This window comes from Jaculus jaculus, chromosome 20 (assembly GCF_020740685.1).
Source record: "Jaculus jaculus isolate mJacJac1 chromosome 20, mJacJac1.mat.Y.cur, whole genome shotgun sequence".
Lineage (NCBI taxonomy): Eukaryota > Metazoa > Chordata > Mammalia > Rodentia > Dipodidae > Jaculus > Jaculus jaculus.
The window spans coordinates 5,694,962-5,715,020 of record NC_059121.1 but is presented as its reverse complement, the minus strand read 5'-3'; the positions used below and the strand labels follow the sequence as shown (position 1 = coordinate 5,715,020).

Here is a 20,059-nt window from a genome sequence, read left to right as displayed (position 1 = left end):
AAAGACGGCTGTCTAGGGACCCACATTTGCCCCTCGTGCCCTGTGCTGACCTCGGAGGGGCCCAACCCGCCCCATGGTGGCCTAGGTGAGGCCCCTGCTGGATCCGAGCAGTCAAGTTCCTGCTTGTGCATCTTCCCCGGTCTTCCCCGGTCTTCCCCCAGCTCCCTGCTGCCTTCCTTCAGGGAAGACATCCCTGTCGCCACTTCAGGTCCTGCTGCAGAGTGCTGCTTTCTGCAAGCCCGTGGCTCTGTCCTATAGCTCCAGATAACGCCCTAGGCCCACGGCAGGTTCACTCCCCTGCCAGAGCCCACAGAAACTCAGGGACCGAGAGGGGGCTCCCCACTGCACCCAGCTTTCTGATGAGGCCAGACTCTGTCCTCAGGAGGGGTGGGCTCTGCCACCCACCCAAACTCATAAATAAAAGGTTCCCCAGATACAGAAGGGCTTCCTAGCTAGGTGGCTAAAAAGAAGTGGTGGGAAGAAAGCGTGATGGGTGTATTCTGCAGTATTGAGCCAGGATGGGGCCCCCAAGATCCATGAGATGAGGGGCTGGGGGGTGACTCCAAGGTCAAAATCACGAGATGAGGGGCTGTGGAGGTGACTCCAAGGTCAAAGGCACTCGCTTGTGAGTCACACTCCATTCAGCAGCAGTACGGTAGGGAAGGACACTTGGGAATCTGCTGAATATTCCTTTGCTGCTACATGTAAAAAAAAAAGAAAAAAAAAACCCCTTTAAAGCCATAAAGTGCAATATCATTAATAAAATGGCTGTCCAGAGTTGTAAAAGCCAATAATTCAAAATAAAATCTTAGTTTGAAAATCTTCTATTTAAAAAAAGGTACTTGTGGGCTGGAGAGATGGCTTAGTGGTTAAGGCACTTGCCTATGAAGCCAAAGGACCCAGGTTTGATTCCCCAGGACCCACGTAAGCCAGATGCACAAGGGGAAGCATGCATCTGGAGTTCGTTTGCAGTGGCTGGAGGTCCTGGTGCGCCCATTCTCTCTCTCTCTCTCTCTGTTGGTCTCTCTTTTCTCTTTATCTCTGTCTCTCTCTCTCTGCTTGCAAATAAAAAAAGGCACTTGTTCCAGGTGTGGTGGTGCACACCTTTAATCCCAGCACTCGGGAGGCAGAGGTAGGAGGATCCCTGAGTTCAAGGCCACTCTGAGACTACAGAGTGAATTCCAGGTCAGCCGGGGCTAGAGTGAGACCCTACCTCAAACAACCGAAAAAAAGTGGGCGGGGGGCACTTGCTTGCAAATCTGATAGCCTGGATTTGTTTCCCCAGGACCCACATAAAGCCAGAAGCACAAAGTAGGACATGTACCTGAAGATTGTTTGCAGTGGCAACAGGCTCTGGCTCACTGTCCTTGCAAATAAGTAACTAAAAAAATATTTTTTAGAAGACATGAGCTGGGCGTGGTGGCGCACGCCTTTAATCCCAGCACTTGGGAGGCAGAGGTAGGAGGATCGGCATGAGTTCGAGGCCACCCTGAGACTCCATAGTGAATTCCAGGTCAGCCTGGGCTAGAGCGAGACCCTACCTCAAAAAGCCAAAAATAAATAAATAATAGAGGTGAGATTGTGCGCGCACGTGGGTGTGGGTCTTTGTGGGTGTGGGTGTGTAGGTGTGCGTGTGTGCCACAGCACACATGTGGAAATCAGAGGACAGCGTCGGGGTGCTGGTCCTCACCTTTTACCTTGTTTGAGACAGAGTCTCTTGTTGGCCGCTGCAGTGGCCAAGCCAGCGGGCCCTGCCTCTCTCTTGTCTGCAGGCGCGTGCAGGGACTACAGACGTGTGCACTGATCTGACCCAGGATCTGACATTGAGCTGGTCGTTAGGTTGTGCAACAAACACCCTTGACCACCGAGATATCTTTTCAGCCCAAGAAATGAGATTTTAAAGGGGGGGGGCGGGGTTCTGAGCTTTATTGCGAGCCTTACACTATACAATGATCAGATTTTGCCCAATAATGTATTTTATTATTGCAGCTTGGGCCTATAGAAAGCGAGGCGACCCTTCAGAGTCTGGATAAGAGGAGAGCTCAGGGACGTGGGGGTCCGCTCAGCTCACAGGGCTTCTGGGGTGAGGGCCACAAACTGGGGAACAGAGCTGCTGTCCTGACACCATAAGCAGGAGAGGCAAGTGTGGTCTCAGGCTGGCAGAGAAAGAAATTGAAAAACCCATAGTAATAACCAAGATTTGAAGCTTAAGCTCAAACAAAATATGCTCCCGAGGATAAGGACAATAAGCCCCAGTCCCTCCTTGCTTCTCAGTACCCTATGCTGGCCAAATCATAGAGTGAGATTCCCCCTAAACTTCAGGTTTGGAAATAATGTTAATATTATATCATATATATATATATATATATATATAATATAACATAATAATAATAATATTAAGTAGTATACATGAAATACTTAAAAAATCAGAAGATAGAACCACAAAAATTAACTATAGAATTTTTTTTTTGAGATAGGGTCTCGATCTAGCCCAGGCTGTCCTAGAATTCACTATGTAGTCTCAGGCTGGCCTTGAACTCACAGAAATTCTCCTATGTCTGCCTCCAGAGTGCTGGGATTAAAGGTGTGTGCCACCATGCCTGGCTGGGCTTTTTTTTTTGAACACGATCTTTCTGCATAGTTCAAACTAGACCAGATCCAACTCATGGCAATCCTCTTATTTTAGCCTGTAAACATAGATTTTTTTAAAATTGTTTTTGTTTATTTTGAGAGCCACAGAGAGAAAGAGGCAGAGAGAGAGAGACCGACAGAGAGAGAGAGAGAGAGAGAGAGAGAGAGAGAGAGCGCCAGAGAGAGAGAGAGAATGGGCGGGCCAGAGCTTCCAGCCTCTGTAAACAAACTCCAGATGCGTGTGCCCCCTTGTGCATCTGGCTAACGTGGGTACTGGGGAATTGAGCCTCGAACCGGGGTCCTTAGGCTTCTCAGGCAAGTGCTTAATCGCTAAGCCATCTTTCCAGCCCCACAGAGATTTTTTTTAAAAATTTATTTTTATTTATTTGTTCATGAGAACAAGAGGGGAGAGAGAGTAAGAATGGGTGCACCAAGGCCTCTAGCCACTGCAAATGAACTCCAGATGCATGTGCCACCATGTGCATCTGGCTTACATGGGACCTGGAGAATCAAACCTGGGTCCTTAGGCTTTGCAGGCATGTGCCTTAACTGCTAAGCCATCTCTCCAGTCCTCTAAACAGAGGATTTTTTTTCTTTTTAAATTTCCTGCTTTGGATTTAATGGAGGTAGAAACACACCGAATGTTCTAGAAAGGGAGGCCCTGCAATCATGACCCTTGCAGAGCCCTCCCCTGGTTCCAGCCAAGTATGTTCCAGCTAGAGAAGAGACTTGGTGGGAGAGGGGAGCCCAGAGCCGGCGCTTGGGTCACGAGGCCCCTTGTCCCCAGTCCGTGCCTGGCTCTAGACGATGTGGACATCTAAACAGAGGAGTTTTTAAAAAATATTTTTTGTTTTTTATTGATTTATTTGAGAGAGAGAGAGAGAGAGAGAGAGAATGAGCATGCAAGGGCCTCCAGCCACTGCAAACAAACTCTAGACGCATGTGCCACCTTGCGCATCTGGCTTACGTGGATCCTAGGGAGTCAAACCTGGGTCCTTCGGCTTTGCAGGCAAGTGCCTTAACTGCTAAGCCATCCCTCCAGCCGTAAACAGAGGATTTAAAAATTATCAGAAGGATATGTAAAAGACTGAAATAGAGTTTTTAGAAATATATATATATATATATATATATATATATATATATATATATATATATATATATTTTTTTTTTTTTTTTGCTTTTTTGAGGTAGGGTCTCACTCTAGCCCAGGCTGACCTGGAATTCACTATGTAGTCTCAGGGTAGCCTCGAACTCATGGCGATCCTCCTACCTCTGCCTCCCGAGTGCTGGGATTAAAGGCATGCGCCACCACGCCCGGCTAGAAATAAAAATATTTGTCAAAATAAAAAGCAAATTAAATGTCAGATAACTGAGGAGAGAAGTATCCGATGGAATTAATCTAGAAAGAATTTCAGAGGAACCTCTACTTCTCTCCCAGAACTGCTTTTTACACAGCTGTGTGTCTTTGAACAAATTAAAGCTAGTTTTGGTAACTCTGGAAGTAAAAAAAAAAAAAAAAAAAATTACAGAGAGCCAGAGAGGTAGAAAATATGAGCTCACAGAGATTAAAGATGGAGTGCGGGCCAGAGGGCTAAGATATGAGGATGGAATGAGGTGCAGGCTAAGACATGGAGTCGGATCTAAATATTATGGGGATGGGAAGAAATCTCAAACATGTATGAGATGGATTCTAAGATATATTGGTGGGATGAGACCCAAAACATGGGGATTGGATGAGGGCTTCACCTACCGTGGGTGGAGTTCCGCAGACAACAATTATGAAGAGAGATCACAGGAGACAGTTGAGGCGTTCCCTGATTAACGGATGATGTTAGTCTACAAGGACCTATCCTACGCCTAATTCCTAACCAGCTTCATGACTAAGGAGGAATCCACACTGGGTACCTTGAAAGGCAGAGCTGAGGACAACCCGACCCCAAATGGTTAGAAAAAACAACAGGTCATGTGTAGAAGACAAGTGGGCAGACAGGCTTCCTGATGACCAGAGGAAGCGGGGCAGTGCCAAAATCCTGGTCCAGTAGGGACAAGAGCACACCAGATCCAGGACTTGGCGTACCAGCATGAGTTGCTGAAGGAAGAGGTATATTATAGACCCTGGCGGAAGCCACAGTGGACCGTCAAGAAATCCATAGCCACTTGCAGAAGCTGTCACCACCAGAGCTCACTCACTGACCAGGGGTCAGTCATATTTTCCAGATCATAAAACAGAGGCTTGGACCGTGTGGCAGTCAGCTTTGCGTCGCTGGCAGAAAGCACCCGAGCAAGAGCAGCTTGTGGGAGGAAAGGTTTATTTTGGCTTCCGGACTCGAGGGGAAGCTCCATGATGGCAGGAGAAAATGATGGCATGAGCAGAGGGTGGATGTCACCTCCTGGCCAACATCAGACGGACCACAGCAGCGGAAGAGTGTGCCAAACATTGCCAAAGGGAAGCCGGCTCTAACACCCATACGCTGCTCACTTCCAACAATACACTGCCTCCAGGAGGTTCCAATTCCCCAATTGCCACCAGCTGGGGACCTTGCATTCAGGGCACACAAGTCTATGGGGAATACCCGAATCAAATCACCACAGACAGAATAATGAACAAGCTTACATTAATGGATATATGCTCAACCCTGCTCTCATTAAGCACAGCCAGTCTCTGGGAGCTGACGTTGTACACACTGCCTTTCTCACCTGGTGCCCAGGTCCCGGAAGGCACTTTGCTTTCCTTGGCTGCTTTTCCAATCTCTAGTTAGCAGTGTCCCAGAATTCATTTTCTTCACGGTGTTTGTTCTCGAGGTTCAATGAACTTCTTCCACCTTGAGTTCACAGTTTACACCATATTTAGAAACAGTTTGGCCATTGTTTTTTTGAACACATTTTTCTGTACCCCACCGACTTTATTTTCATATGGAAAATAATTTAATTTTTATTCATTATTATTAACAACATATTTCCTTGCATTCCGCTGGGGACCCTCCTCAGTGGGATTGCAGGTATTCCCCATGGGGTTGTGGCTAATGCATTGAGGGACCAGCAGTTAGTTATTTGGGGGGAGGAGGGCATGATGTCTCAACTTGTGGCTCTTACAGTCTTTTCTCCCCCTTTTCCGCAAAATTCCCTGAGCCTTGGTGGGTGAGTTTTAAGTCTACTTCAGTGATGAGCTCATAGGAGCCTCTGGATCTCGGCTTAGGTGGGAGTTGGGTGTCCTCAGCATCTGTCTCCTTCGCCCCAGCGCTGATTGTCAGGCTCACCATGGGAGCAGCTCTCTTGCTGGTCTCCCCAGTTCCTCTGTGGATTCAGCTGGGACTTGGCTGAAGTGCGGGGGGTCCTTTGTCTCTATGGGTCTCGCTAATTTCTGAAAAAGAAAAACAGATTCTCCAGCCCATCTGTTTTCTTATGTCCGTCTAGAACTCCAGTTACACATGTACGTAGTTACATTGCTGACAACCTGGGTTTCCTCAGTTTCCCATTGTGGTAGCTGGTACTTCAGTGGCCTGGCATGGATGGCCTTTTAATCTCCAATATCCACTCTATTATTGCCTTGCATTTTGGCATACTTAACCGTCATGCACACTGCAGTTTTACCCCTAGAATAAATACTTCTGGATTGCTATTACATCTTCCATGACTATTGTATCTCTATGCTAAACAGTTATAAAACCATGTTAATGTCCTTGGGCCCATTTTGGGTTGGTTTCAAGTGGTGGATTTGTTTCTGTATCGTGGGTCAAATTTTCTTGCCTCTTTGCCAAATATTTCTGGTCAGATGCTAGAAATTATGAATATTACCTTCTTTTAAAAATGTTATTATTGGGCTGGAGAATGGCTTAGCAGTTAGGCACTTGCCTGTGAAGCCTAAGGACCCTGGTTCAAGGCTCGATTCCCCAGGACCCCTGTTAGCCAGATGCACAAGGGGGCGCACACATCTGGAGGTCGTTTGCAGTGGCTGGGGGCCCTGGTGTGCCTATTCTCTCTCTCTATCTGCCTCTTTCTCTCTCTGTCTGTGGCTCTCAAATAAATTTAAAAAAAATTTAAAAAATATTTTTATTTTTATTTTTAAAAAATTTTTATTTATTTATTTGAGAGCGACAGACACAGAGAGAAAGACAGATAGAGGGAGAGAGAGAGAATGGGCGCGCCAGGGCTTCCAGCCTCTGCAAACGAACTCCAGACGCATGCGCCCCCTTGTGCATCTGGCTAACGTGGGACCTGGGGAACCGAGCCTCGAACCAGGGTCCTTAGGCTTCACAGGCAAGCACTTAACCGCTAAGCCATCTCTCCAGCCCAATATTTTTATTTATGGGAGAGAGAGAGAATGGGCACACCAGGGCCTCCAGCTACTGCAAACGAACTCCAGACACATGTGCCATCTTGTGCATCTGGTTTACATGGGTCCTGGGGAATTGAACCTGGGCCCTTTGGCTTTGCAGGCCAACACTTTAACCGCTAAGCCATCTCTCCAGCCCGAAGATTACTTTTTTTGGTGTTGGATGTTTCTGTATTCCTGTAACACATTCTGTGATAGTTATTTAAACATGATTTGACCTTTCTGCACCTTGCGGTTAAGAGTTGTGGGGCGCACCTTGTGGTTAAGAGTTGTGGGGCGCACCACTCTGGCATTCTACAGGACCACGCTGGGGCTTCCTCCCATAGGCTCTTGGGACACCAGCCTAAGGAGGACCGTCAGGGCAGATGGGAAAACGATGTGCAAACCAGCTGGAAATCTACCAGTGTCCCAGACAACTCTACCCCATCTTGTTCCTATGTGAAATAGCTTCCATCACCCCCCCCCACACACCACTAGCCACTGTGTTCAAATTTTGAGGTGCCCAGAGACCTCCCAGCATCCTCCATGAGCTCCTGCAAACTTCTCCCTAACTTGCCCTGCTCTGCCAGGCTACTCTTCTCTTTTGGCAAAGGTTCTCATGCAGACCTGGGTCAAAATGAGGGTACCCAGATCTGACTGCAGCTTGTTGCCTTTGCACTTTAAGAAGGCTGCACGCAGCCGTCAGCCTGTGTGGCCTAAAGCTGCAGGAGTGGACGCAGCGTGCCAGCCTAGACGAACACACACACACACACACACACACACACACACACACACAAACTTCAGGGTCAGCACAGGTCTCTCCTGCCCAGAGATTTGTCCTCATAAAGCTCCTGTGAGATTAGTCATTTTTTTTTGTTTACTTTTATTTATTTGAGAGCGACAGACAGAGAAAGAGGCAGAGAGAGAGAGAGAGAGAGAGAGAGAGAGAGAGAGAGAGAATGGGTGCGCCAGGGCTTCCAGCCTCTGCAAACGAACTCCAGACGCGTGCGCCCCCTTGTGCATCTGATCTGGCTAACGTGGGTCCTGGGGAATCGAGCCGCGAACCTGAGTCCTTAGGCTTCACAGGCAAGCGCTTACCCGCTAAGCCATCTCTCCAGCCCGAGATTAGTCATTTTGACCCCTGTGCTCCGCTGGATGTGAGGGCGCTTCATGCTGCGTTGGTCGTGCCTGAAGCTACCAGACTCACCACAGCGCCACGCGCACAGACAGGCCCCCTCGGAATATCCCCCCCCCCCAGCAAAGCAGCGAGGGCGTGTCCACGAGGCTGGAAGATGGTCCACGCGAGACGGGGCTCTGTGCGAGGATCCTGCGCAGACAGGGCTCAGCGCTGGTGCTGGGAGGGATGCGTACTCTGGGCACAGCTGACACGAGGCCACAGGTTCCTAGGCTCCTAGGGCACAAACTGGGCAAGGGCTGAGCCACATCCTTGACTCGGAGAGATTAAGCCAATGCCTCCCATGGGGATGTAGAGAAAAGAGGACGAGGGACTGGCCTAGAGTGCCCATGCCAGAGTGTCCCTCAGGCTGTCTCCCGTGCCTCCAAGTACAGTATCCAGAGTGGCTGTGGAACGCATGGCGTGGGGGGGGGGGTGCAGGAAAGACCCCAAGGCCATCACGGCCTTGTGGGGAGCCTCTTGTCCCTGCGTGGACAAGGACTCGGTGATCAGAGTCAGATGAACCGCTCAGCACTTCTTCCCGGGACTTCAGCTCACAGCTGCACCTCCAGTTACCTCCTCTAACCCTGCTGGCCATGGAGGGCCCGAGACTGGTCAGCAGAGGATTCCAGTGGGCTGCTGTGGGGGAAAGAGCTCCACGTGGTGGGCATGCGCTGCCACTCTGCTTCCCAGCCTGGGTTTGCCATCTACCCCCCCACACCTCAGCTCCCAGCAGGAACAGCCCCCAGCGTGGTAAGAGGCTGCGCTGGGAGGGTCTCTCTCCCTCTCAGGAGGTGGTGGGCTCCTCTCTGGAATGGGCACAGGTGAGAGTTGAGCCTGGGCTTTTTTGCAAGGTCTTGGTCTCCACAACAAACTCTGCGGGCATTGCCCTCCTTGGCTTCACCTATAGCCATGAGGCCAGAACATGAATAGTGACCAGGCTTGTGTCACATTGTGATACTCTGGGCCTCTGCTATTAACAACCACAGTCCAGGGTGTGTTTGGATGGGCTTCCTGGCTGGGCAGTGTCCTTGGACCCTCCCTCCTGCAGCGTGACAGCTGCTGAGGCCTCAGACACAAACCTGTACAGGGGACTGGCAGCCAGACATGGAAGACCATCAGCGAACACCCCCCCCCACAGTGACCTGACAAAGCTTCTCTCTGGGGGTGATGATGGACTCCACAATTCACAGCAATTGGAACATTAGGAGTGTAACCTTGGCCTTGGGGCTGAAAAGAGGGCTCAGCCATTAAGGCGCTTGCCTGTGAAGCCTAAGGATCCAGGCTAGAGAGCCCACGTGAGCCAGATGCACATGGTGGCACATGCATTTGCACTGGCTGGAGGCCCTGGCATACCCATTCTCTCTCTCTTTCTCATAAATAAATAATAAGTAAAAATAATATATATATATATAGAATATATTTGCTTATTTATTTGTTTGAGAGAGAGAGAGACAGAGAGCAAGTGAGAGAGCGAGCGAGAGAGTGAGAGAGCAAGAAAGCGAGCGAGCGAGAGAGAGAATGGGCATACCAGGGCCTCCAGCCACTGCAAAGAAACTCCAGATGCAAGCGTCTCCTTGTGCATCTGGCTTACTTGGGTCCTGGAGAGTCGGACCGAGATTCTTTGGCTTTGCAGGCAAACGCCTTAACCACTAAGCCATCTCTCCAGCCCAATAAAAATATTTTATTTATTTATTTGACAGAGAAAGAGACAGAGAAAGGGCACCCCAGGGCCAATGGCCACTGCAAACAAATGCCACACGCGTGCGCCCCCTTGTGCATCTGGTTAACGTGGGTCCTGGGGAATTAAACCGAGGTCCTTTGGCTCTGCAGGCAAACGCTTTAACCACTAAGCCGTCCCTCTAGTCCCCAATAAAAAAATACTTTTTAAAAAGAGTGTGGCCTTATGCATAGCGGTGTTGGCCTGGGAATATAGCTGCTGACTAGTCCTCAGCCCTGAAAAAAAGAAAAAAAAGGCACCTGCAATTAATTTCGGGCTCTTCAGGTGGGCATTGTCCTAGATTATCCTAGTGGGCTCTAAATTCAGTGACGGGGTCCTTATGACCCTTGACGGAGACACACAGGAGAGGGTCCACCAGGACACAGATGGAGGCTGGGTGCTGGGGCCACAACTTAAGCTGCACTTGGAGCTTCCAGAGCTGAAGAGGGAAAAGGGACGCTCCTGGGGAAGTTCTGCACAAGGCCCTGCCCATTCCCTCATGTGGTACTGCCAGCTTCCCCGCTGTGAGGAAGCTGATGTCTCAACTACCCCCGTGTGCGTGTGTGCGTGCGTGCGTGCGTGTGCGTGTGTGTGTGACAAAGCACACAGCATCCTCTAGAAATGGGACAGCAGCATCCACAGAACACGCTGTCTGGACCCGTGGCCGCTGGCAGGCTCCCATCAGTTACAAGAGCGCGTCCACCTTCTGTAACACCGACCAAGCCTTACCCAGCAGGGGCGCTGCTGATGGGCAGCCATGTTTTTATAGAGGGCCCCCCTCCCGCCCCGACCCCTCCATTTCCAAAGAAGGTGCCGTCCTTCCTGGCTGGGGAAGACCAAGTTGTCCTTGCTCAGATCGATGACTTCATTAGCCTGGCTACCTGCCATAAAGTAACCCCCTCCCCTCCCACGAAACAAAACAGTTTCATTCACACACAACCAGTTAATTGTTTCTGAGCTGATCCATTCCCGATGGTGAGGTCACTACCCGCTGACCCCACCACCCGCCGCTGTGCACCCAAGCTGAGGGCCAGCTGCCCAAGGTTCTTGTCCAGTCATCTGTGCTGGGCAGCTGTGCTGGGGGGGGACTTGGACAGACCACTCTTGCACCAGGCACCACTGCTTTCCTATTCTCCCTCCCGAAGGCTCCTGAAGCCTGAGGCTACAGCCCCCTGTAATTAAAAAAAATATTTTATTTTTATTTATTTGACAGAGAAAGAGAGTTGGGGGGGGTGATGGGTCAGGGCCTCCAGCCACTGCAAACGAACTCCAGACGCGTGCACCCCCTTGTGCATCTGGCTAACGTGAGTCCTGGGGACTCGAGCCTTGAACTGGGGTCCGTTGGCCTCACAGGCAAGCGTTTAACCGCTAAGCCATCTCTCCAGCTCCCTCCTCCTGTAATTTTTGTAAATTTTTGTTGTTGTTCATTTTTATTTATTTGACAGTGACAGAAAGAGAGAGAGAGAGAGAGAGGAAGAGGCAGATAGAGAGAGAATGGGCGCGCCAGGGACTCTAGCCACTGCAAAGGAACTCCAGACGCATGCACCCCCTTGTGCATCTGGCTAACGTGGGTCCTGGGGAATCGAGCCTTGAACCCGGGGTCCTTAGGCTTCACAGGCAAGCGCTTAACCGCTAAGCCATCTCTCCAGCACCCCCTCTCCCTGTACTTTTTTTTTTTTTTTATCCATGAAGTCACTACCTATATGTCAAGTGCATTTGCGTGGATTTTGGAAACACTTGGTAATATTTATCTATGGAGACGAGTCTTTGCTATCATGGTGCTGGGAACTTCCATACGCAGGCCTGAGCCTCCCAAGTAGCTGGGGCTCTGGTTGTGGCGGCTACGTGGTAGAGGCAGGAGGATCGGGAGTCTGAGGCCAGCCAGTAGCTGGGACTTACCAGGTATACATGAATGCGCCACCGCAAGCGGCGGAGAGCACCTGTCTCAGGCTTTGAAAACATGTAAGTGGGAACATGATCTTCACTAAGCTTGGCTTCCAGAAATGGCGTGCTGGGGACTTGGTGGGACGTCAAACAAGACGCCAAGCCAGAACCTCACGCAGAAACAAACCAGCCCCACAAAACCCCCAGCGCCCGGGGAAGACCCCGCGCGGCCCTTGGAGACTCACCTGACCTCTGCGGTCGGGGGCATTCTGGGCAGAGAGCCCGACACGCAGCAGAGGGTACGCGGGGAAGCCGCGTGAGCCCACCACGGGGTGGGAGGATGACGCTTCAGAGCCAGATCTGTCCGATGTCCAGGCTCCCCCACCCCCCGACTTCCTCCCTGATTTTGTGCGGGGGTTCCCTGACTTGGCTAGCCCAAGTGGGAGGCTGGCCTCCTTCAGCTCAGTGCTGGGACCCTGCGGAGAATGGAGAGCGTTGGTCCCCTGACATCCAAGCCTGCAGAATATTCCGAATCCACTGGCCGGGGACCCGGTAGGTATTCCTAGAAAGAAGAAGAAGAAAATAATCGGCGGGGGCGGGGGAGGGAATCTTAGGGTCTCTTCTCACTCCCTGGAGGTCAACCTCTCTGCGCTTAAAGCTCCGGCTGGCCCTACGCCTGCGCCCCCATTCCCCGGACTTGAATGCACTCCCGGGGCCCCGAGGGCCAGGTGCGCCCCATCCGCCCATCCCCGGCCTCTGCCGGGTTCCCACGCTCCGCGGCCCGCCGCGCCCTGCGGCCAGAGGCGCCTTGTAAGGCAGCGGCGGCTCGGGGCCTCGGTGCGCGCGGAGGCGGGTGGGACGGGAGGTGGGGGAGGGGAAGAAAGGTGGGGGAGGGGAGGGAGGATGGAGGAGGGAGAGATTGGAGATGGGAGGGGAGGGGGTGGAGGGGAGGGGAGAAGGGGAGGTAGAGGAGGGGTGATGGGTGGAGGGGAGGTGGGCGGGGCCACGGGGCGGGGCGGGGCCCGGGCGGGCGGCGGCGGCGCAAGCGGTCCCCGGGGCGCGCGGCTAGTCCGGGGAGGCGACGAGGTGGACACATCCGAGGTAAGCGGTCGCAGGGGGCCATTGGTTGTCTGGGGCGCGGTGCCCGGGGTCAGAAGGTGCCGGATCGGCTCAGGTGGACACTTGTCACTGTGCACTGGGGACCCTGTGCCCAGGACCGGGAATCAAGACGCACTGGGCGTCGCCGCTTCGCTCCCCGCCAGCTCGGAGCGCCAAGCCTTTTTTTTGTGTGTGTGTGTGTGTGTGTGTGTGACAGTGCACAGGTCTCTGTGCCACGGTTAGGATGGGGTGAAATGGTGCCAACCTCCCCGCGGCGTGCAAGGGGAAAGGTGTGCGCGTGTGTGCGCGCGCGCGCGCGGGTGTGCTGGAGCCCCGGGATCGTGGGCGCGCGCGTCGCGCGTCCTGCAGGTGACAGACGGACAGCGCCCTGTCCTTCCTCCCCGGCGTGGACCCAGCCTGCGAGCGGTCATTACGCCGCCGGGACGACGGTCGCGGGGTGTCGCCTTGCACGGTGGGGTCCGCGCGCGCGCGCGCGCCGCTCGGGATCCAGCCCTGTAAGTGCGCGGTTTCGGTTATGTAAACGAGACCGCGAACCGAGGTGAGGACGGCCGCGCGGCGCACCCTTGGAGGGGCGGCGTTGGGTGGATGGGGACCCGCGGGGCGGATGGGTGACCGCGCTGCATCGCCCCCCACCAGGCCCTCCCCCCACGCCCCCGTGGCCCATCTCCGGCCTTTGAAGCCTCCCCTGGGCGCGCAGATGACCGGCACGGGCGACCTGAGCCCTCCTGGGCGGCGGGGCATGGGGACTGAAACCCAGCCTTACCCAGCCTTCGGGTCTCGTGCCAACCCCTCGCCCGTCACGTGACCCTGGAGGGCTCGGCGAGGGGGAGGGGCGCGGCCTGAGCTCCTTGTCGCCTGGATTGGGGGGAAAAAAAAAGAGGGGGGGGGATTCCTGATTTCCCCAGGAAAAGGTGTCCCAATGTCAGCGCCTTGTAAGCAACTCCTGTCTTCACGGAATGGCCTGGCGACCCGAGGACGCAGTGGGCTGTACGTTTTCTTTGTTTTTGTTTTTGTTTTTTTTTTTTTTTTTGGTCCACCTTATCTGATCCTTTGAGGCTGCAGCGGCTGACTGCTGAAACTGTCACCCAATGTTATAAACATGTGATGTTAGAAAATGCCCTGGACATTATGAAAATTGACACCGCCGATCATTGGTTGGTTTGGGAGAAATCCCTACAGATTGGGGCCTTGGCTCCTGAGAACTACTAGCTTCATTGGTGGAGGGTCACCTATTTATAACGTACACCCGAGTGACGCGTGATCCTCTGTCCACCGCCGCGAGGGTGCCTTGCAGTCCGGGTCAGATCGGCTAGCAAGGCTTGCGCCCAGGAACTGCAGACAGAATGGGGCTCGGACATGGCTGCCTGCACCCCCCGCACCCCCCCCCCCACGGTCTCTCTTGCAGCTGACCCATCCTGGGAGACTAGCTTCATCCTTGTGGGGGGACACAGTGTGCCAACCTCAGCTTCCCCTATCCACCCATCCAGGGCTCCCTCTGCCCATCCCTCTGCAGTACCCCCAGACAAGGCATCCTTTGCAGAGGGCTGTGCCCCCCCCACCCACGGGGAGCGCCATTTGTGACCCATGACCCCAGCATCCCACCTCTCCAACGCTTTGGAGAGCCTCCCTCCTCCTAAGTCCCCGGAATGACTGTGGCCCTGCTGGGATTCTGGAGGCTACAGGCTCTGTGTGTGCAGTCTGGAAGCCTGCACTCCATGAAGTCATTTACCATTACCCGAAAAAAGTCCATGGGTCAAAAAAGCCGTAGCTGTCCCCAAATGACAGGGCATGAACCTTGTTTGGGTCTGCAGTCCTCTCTAGTGTGCAGTGATGGTGCTCAGCCATAAGCCGAGATCTCCACACCTCAATGTCCAAATGCAAGTCTTTCTTCCGTCTTTAAAAAAAAAATTAAATTTTATTTAGAGAGCGAGGGGTGTGGAGCAAATGGGAACGCCAGGGCCTCCAGCCACTGCAGACAAACTCCAGACACGTGCGCCCGCTTGTGCATCTGGCTTACAAGGGTCCTGGGGAGCCGAACTGAGGTCCTTTGGCTTTGTAGGCAAGCGCCTTAACCGCTAAGCCATCTCTGCAGCCCCAGTTTCCTCCGTCTCTCTGATGGGTGTGAGGAGGAGGACACTTTGTGAAACTCAGTTGCGTCTCCTCTCCCAGCTGCCAGGCTGAGTCTGCCCCACTCCGCTTGATGTACCGTCCCTGGTCCCCAAATGTCCCTCCACAGGAACCCTCCCACCGTCCTGAAATTTCAGTTTCCTCCTGGCAGCTATTCTTGCTCCCCTTTTCCAGTGTTCCTGGGACCATGTGTGTGTGTGTGTGTGTGTGTGTGTGTGTGTGTGTGTGTGGCTTGTCAGTTTCAACACGGGAGCCCACATGCCTGAACGTTGGCTTATTTGTACCTGTATTTCTGGCCGTGTGTGCATATGACGCACATCCCATTAGTCTATCGTGCTGGCTTATCCCCACCAGTAGGGTCTGAGCAACTTCCGTGGCTCCACAGTCATGGCCATCCGTTCTGTGACTCTCTGCTGGCTGTCTTGACCTGCTTTTCCAGCGATGAACAAAGCTGCCTGGGCCCTTCCTGTAGACACATGGGCTCATTGGAACTGTGGGTGTCTGCCCTTGGGTTGCACGCCAACTTCAGGCTTAGATGGTAGTACCAGCAGCTCTCCAGAGGGTCTCACGAATGAGTTGCCTTCCACTTGCGACCCCCTGTCCTGTCCCACTTCTCATTGTCACCATTCAGGCACGTGTGTGGTGTCTGGTTTGGGGTATTGTGTGCACTTTATTTTTTTTTCAATTGTTATTTATTTGAGAGAGAGAGAGAGAAAATGGGCACACCAGGACCTCCAACCACTGCAAACAAACTCCAGACGCGTGCACCACCTCGTGCGTCTGGCTTAACGTGGGTCCTGGGGAATCGAACCTGGGTCCTTTCGGCTTTGCGGGCAAGCACCTTAACCGCCAAGCCATCCCTCCAGCCCATCGTGTGCACTTTCTTGATGATGATACAAAGCTGAGCTCTTCTCACGATTCCTTGGCCATCCCCTGACTGCAGTCTTTCCTGTTGACTCACCATTTTTTTTTTAAATTATTGACTGTAGACGCTCTTTGTATATTTTGGACAAGTCTGTATTTGTTATGTACAACAAGTGTCTCCCCCTACCCGAGCTTTGTCTTTTCAGCCTCTTACTGCTAGTTTTTATTTTATTTATTTTATTTTATTTTTTTGGTGAGCAGAAGACCTTCGTTTCAGTGTGGTGCCATTTAGAATGTCTTCCTGTTGGGGGACTGCATGCTGTGGCCTTTGCACAGGAGGGAACAGGGCTAACCTTCCCTGTGTTCCCTGTGTGCGGGGTCTCTGGGTGACTTTGCTCCCTTCCTCTGTGCGCACACCTCTTTCTCTCCATGTCAACTGGAGACAAGGTGGATGTCACAGAACACAGGTGTCATCCATAGGCCCCTACTCAAAACCCAGCCAGGGCCTCTGCACATACATACCCTGGTCTGGTCCCCTGGTACCTACCCCTCCCGCCCCTCCCACTCCTCCTGTGCCTTTGCCTCCAAGGGGGTCTCTGCACAAGCTGCGCCCCCTGGGATCCCTGTTTCACCTTCTGGTCCCTTGTGCCCTGTCGGAGTCTGGAGGCTGTGGGGCAAGTTGGCACACGGGGCAGTTTTAATGTCACAGAACGGCATCCGAGCCCAAGTCCTGGAGGCCACAGAGTCTCATATCTTGGGTAAGCTCTTCTCACCAGGGTTCAGGCAGGTCCCTTCTGCGTCTCCCAGCTTCCGATGCTCGGGCACTCCTGGGCTTGTGCCCCCCCACAACCGGCCACAGCCTCCTCTGTCTTGTCCAGAGGCGCTGCTGAGGCAGAACGCCGCGGATGAGTGATTTGTCATGATCTATCCAGGACAGAAATTTACTTCTCACGGCGCTGCAGGCTGAAGTCCGGGGCCAGGGCGCCTCAGGGTCAGTGTACAGCAGGCAGATGTCTGCCTTTTAGACGGCGTCTTCTCGAGTGTTCTCCAGAGGAGGGGCTCCAACCCTGTGTCCTCACATGGTGGAAGGACCTCAGCCAGTTCTCGTCAGCTCTTTGATGATCTTGGCAGCCTGGCTTAATCCTTTCTGCAAACGTTCCACCTCTTCCTCATCACAGTGAGGGTTTTGGAGGCGCACCTGCAGACGCCATCTTGCCTCTGCATCTCCCCCTGCGCCCCCCATCTTACCGGCTGTGGCTAATCCAGGGTGAGCTCCTGTCAAAATCTTGTTTCCAGAGCCGGGCGTGGGGGCACACGCCTTTAATCCCAGCACTCAGGAGGCAGAGGTAGGAGGATCGCCGTGAGTTCGAGGCCACCCTGAGACTCCATAGTGAATTCCAGGTCAGCTTGGGCTAGACTGAGACCCTACCTCGAAAAACCAAAAATAAAAATAAAAATCTTGTTTCCAAACCAGGCCTCATTCACAGGTTCCAAGATTAGGGGTGACACCTTTTCTGGGGCCACTGCTCAAAGCCCTGCTAGGCAGATGTCTGCCCAGTCACAATGGCCTCCTCACCCGCGGCGGGGTGCCCACGCGTGTCTGGTGCTAGATGTAACCATGTCGATGACAAGTGTCGGACAGTGACTCCAGGTTCTTAGGGTCCCCTGGAGGTGCCAGCTGAAGCTTCTCTGGTGATTATGGCAGGAGGAGACTCCGCCCTGGCACTTTGAGAAGCGGCCCCGATTGGAAATAGTTTTGTAGCAGTTCTGTGGAGGCCGGATCTTGGAGCATGGTTCCGCTGTGAGCTGGCATGGTCCCTGGATCTTGAATTTTATCTGTTTGAGCTCACGTGGGACGCCATGTTGGTAAATAACCCCATGTGGGGTGCTGTGGGGTGGGTTTGCGTTTCAGCTCTTGCTGCCCATGGCCTTACACAGTCGTGGGGAACTCATGTCGAATGCTAAATCAGTGGGGGGCATTGACTCTTGCCCCCCCCCCACTCTCCTCTCTGTAGCCAAGCGGACTCTGCCACCACCTTGTCCCCCAGTGACCAATAAGGCCAACCTGGAGGACCTGCAGTGTCCCATCACACTTGCATGTGTTTAGCCTGCGGCCACCATCTGGGGGGGCAGAGACTTGCTGCGTTGTCATTAGAGAATCCGTCACTCTTTGGCTCCACAACCAAGAACGGTAGCAATCGAATTATGACCTTGAACTCCGAGGTTGCCGTGTCCTTACTGAGAGACTGTAAGGTGACATCTTGGGCCTAAGGGTCAAGATGTGGATTCCTGGAAGCTGTAGGCCCTGGCAGGGCAACTGGCGGCTTTGTGGGGCACTGGGGCAACTCCTGCCAGCCCAGCGGAGGCCTTCCTTGCCTGACACACACCTCTTGCGTGGTCACAGAGAAGGTCCCCAGTGGGTGGAGGTGACCAGGCCCCCAGGCCTCCCACCTTCCTTTGTTTCCCTGACTGGGAAATCCTTGCCCAAGACCCCCCTCTCTTGGCATGAGTGCGGATCTTGCGGAGCCTATGATCCCACCTTGCCTTGCACGCAGTCCCTCTGAAAGGCAGCAGCCTAGTCCTGGATCCCCACTTCCAGTGGTCACTCTGGAAAGTGGCTGGGGCTGCATTGCAGTCTTAGTGACCCCTAACACTCGGGGCTGTAAGGCCTCTGGGCACAGTGTGCACCCATGGGCGCTAAGGGGCCAGCCTGCACTTCCTGATCAGTTTGGGCTTCCGGGACTAGGCTCTGTGTGCTGGGGGAGGGGGAGGAGCTGGCTGTGCACACTCAGAAAATGCCTGCATTATGGGAGCTGGCCCTGCTGGGGACAGTGGCCTCTGCGGAGATGAGTGGCCATCGACATGGAGTGTCCTGACAAAAAGCAGGGTGGGTGACGGTGCTGTGGCTGGAAAAAACAATCACCAAGGGTTTGTGTTGTGTTCAAGTGTGCCCTGAATGCGGGTCCGTGTCTTGGGTGAGCCCTGTCTAAGGGCAGTGCCAAGCAGCTACACGTGCCCTCACCCCATACAGTAGCTTCCTCCTGACCCTGGAGCGGCCCCTACGGGACCCAAACATTAGTAGGATAGAGCAAAGAAGGAATAGGTAAGTCTGAGTAGACACCGTCCATTTCATTTTCTTTTATTCTTTTTTTAAAATTATTTTTGTTTATTTTTATTTATTTATTTGAGAGCGACAGAGAGAGAAAGAAACAGAGATAGAGAATGGGTGCACCAGGGCCTCCAGCCACTGCAAACGAACTCCAGACACGTGCGCCCCCTTGTGCATCTGGCTAACGTAGGTTCTGGGGAATTGAGCCTCGAACCAGGGTCCTTAGGCTTCACAGGCAAGCGCTTAACTGCTAAGCCATCTCTCCAGCCCTTTTTTTTTCTTTTGAGGCAAGCCCAGCGGACTGGTCTTTTTTTTTTCCATGCCAGGTAGAGAGAGCCAGAGAGAGGCAGAGAGAATTGATGCACCAGGGCCTCCAGCCACTGCAGTCGAACTCCAGACACACGCGCCCCTTGTGCACATGTGTGGCCCTGTGCGCTTGTGTCACTTTGTGCGTCTGGCTTACATGGGATCTGGAGAGTCGAACATGAGTCCTTAGGCTTTGCAGGCAAGCACCTTAACCACTAAGACATCTCTCCAGCCCCACTTCTTTTCTTTTTAAAAATGCTTTATTTATTTGAGAGAAAGAGAGAGAAAGGAGGGGAGGGTAGAGAAAGAATGGGGTACCAGGGCCTCCAGCCACTGCAAACAAACTCCAGACACATGCACTACTTTGTGCATCTGGCTTTATGTGGGTACTGGGGAATTGAACTTGGGTCCTTAGGCTTAGAGGTCAAGCTGAGCCATCTCTCCAGCCCGACACTGTCCGTTTCTTCTTTCTACCTTACAGGGACTTTTCTCCTTGGGGCTCATTTCACTGGTTTTATCTTTATTTATTTGAACCATTTTCTTTCTTTTTTATTTAATTTATTTTTTTACTGACGATTTCCATAATTATAGACAATCACCCATGGCAATTCCCTCCCACCCTCCCCTTGCCCCTTTGAAACTCTACTTTGCATCATATACCCTCCCCCTCTCAATGATGGATTTATTTATTTTTTAAATTTTTTTTTATTTGAGAGTGACAGACACAGAGAGAAGGACAGATAGAGGGAGAGAGAGAGAATGGGCGCGCCAGGGCTTCAAGCCTCTGCAAACGAACTCCAGACTCGTGCGCCC

The 20,059-nt window shown here is 52.8% G+C and overlaps 1 protein-coding gene across 3 annotated transcripts in view; it reads left to right on the top strand.

Annotated features, from left to right (window-relative positions):
• Positions 1 to 12,077: 12,077 nt before the first annotated feature.
• Positions 12,078 to 20,059, top strand: part of LOC101600375 (tubulin polymerization promoting protein) — a 31,568-nt gene continuing 23,586 nt past the window's right edge. The window contains exon 1 of one of the 3 annotated variants that reach the window (XM_045139028.1): positions 12,078 to 12,273. In XM_045139028.1, the coding sequence (XP_044994963.1) occupies positions 12,089 to 12,273 (185 nt within the window). In that variant the 5' untranslated portion in view covers positions 12,078 to 12,088. Of the gene's footprint in view, positions 12,274 to 12,748; positions 12,823 to 13,358; positions 13,379 to 20,059 lie in introns of those variants that run through there. The other 2 variants (XM_045139029.1, XM_045139031.1) reach the window with 2 other exon arrangements.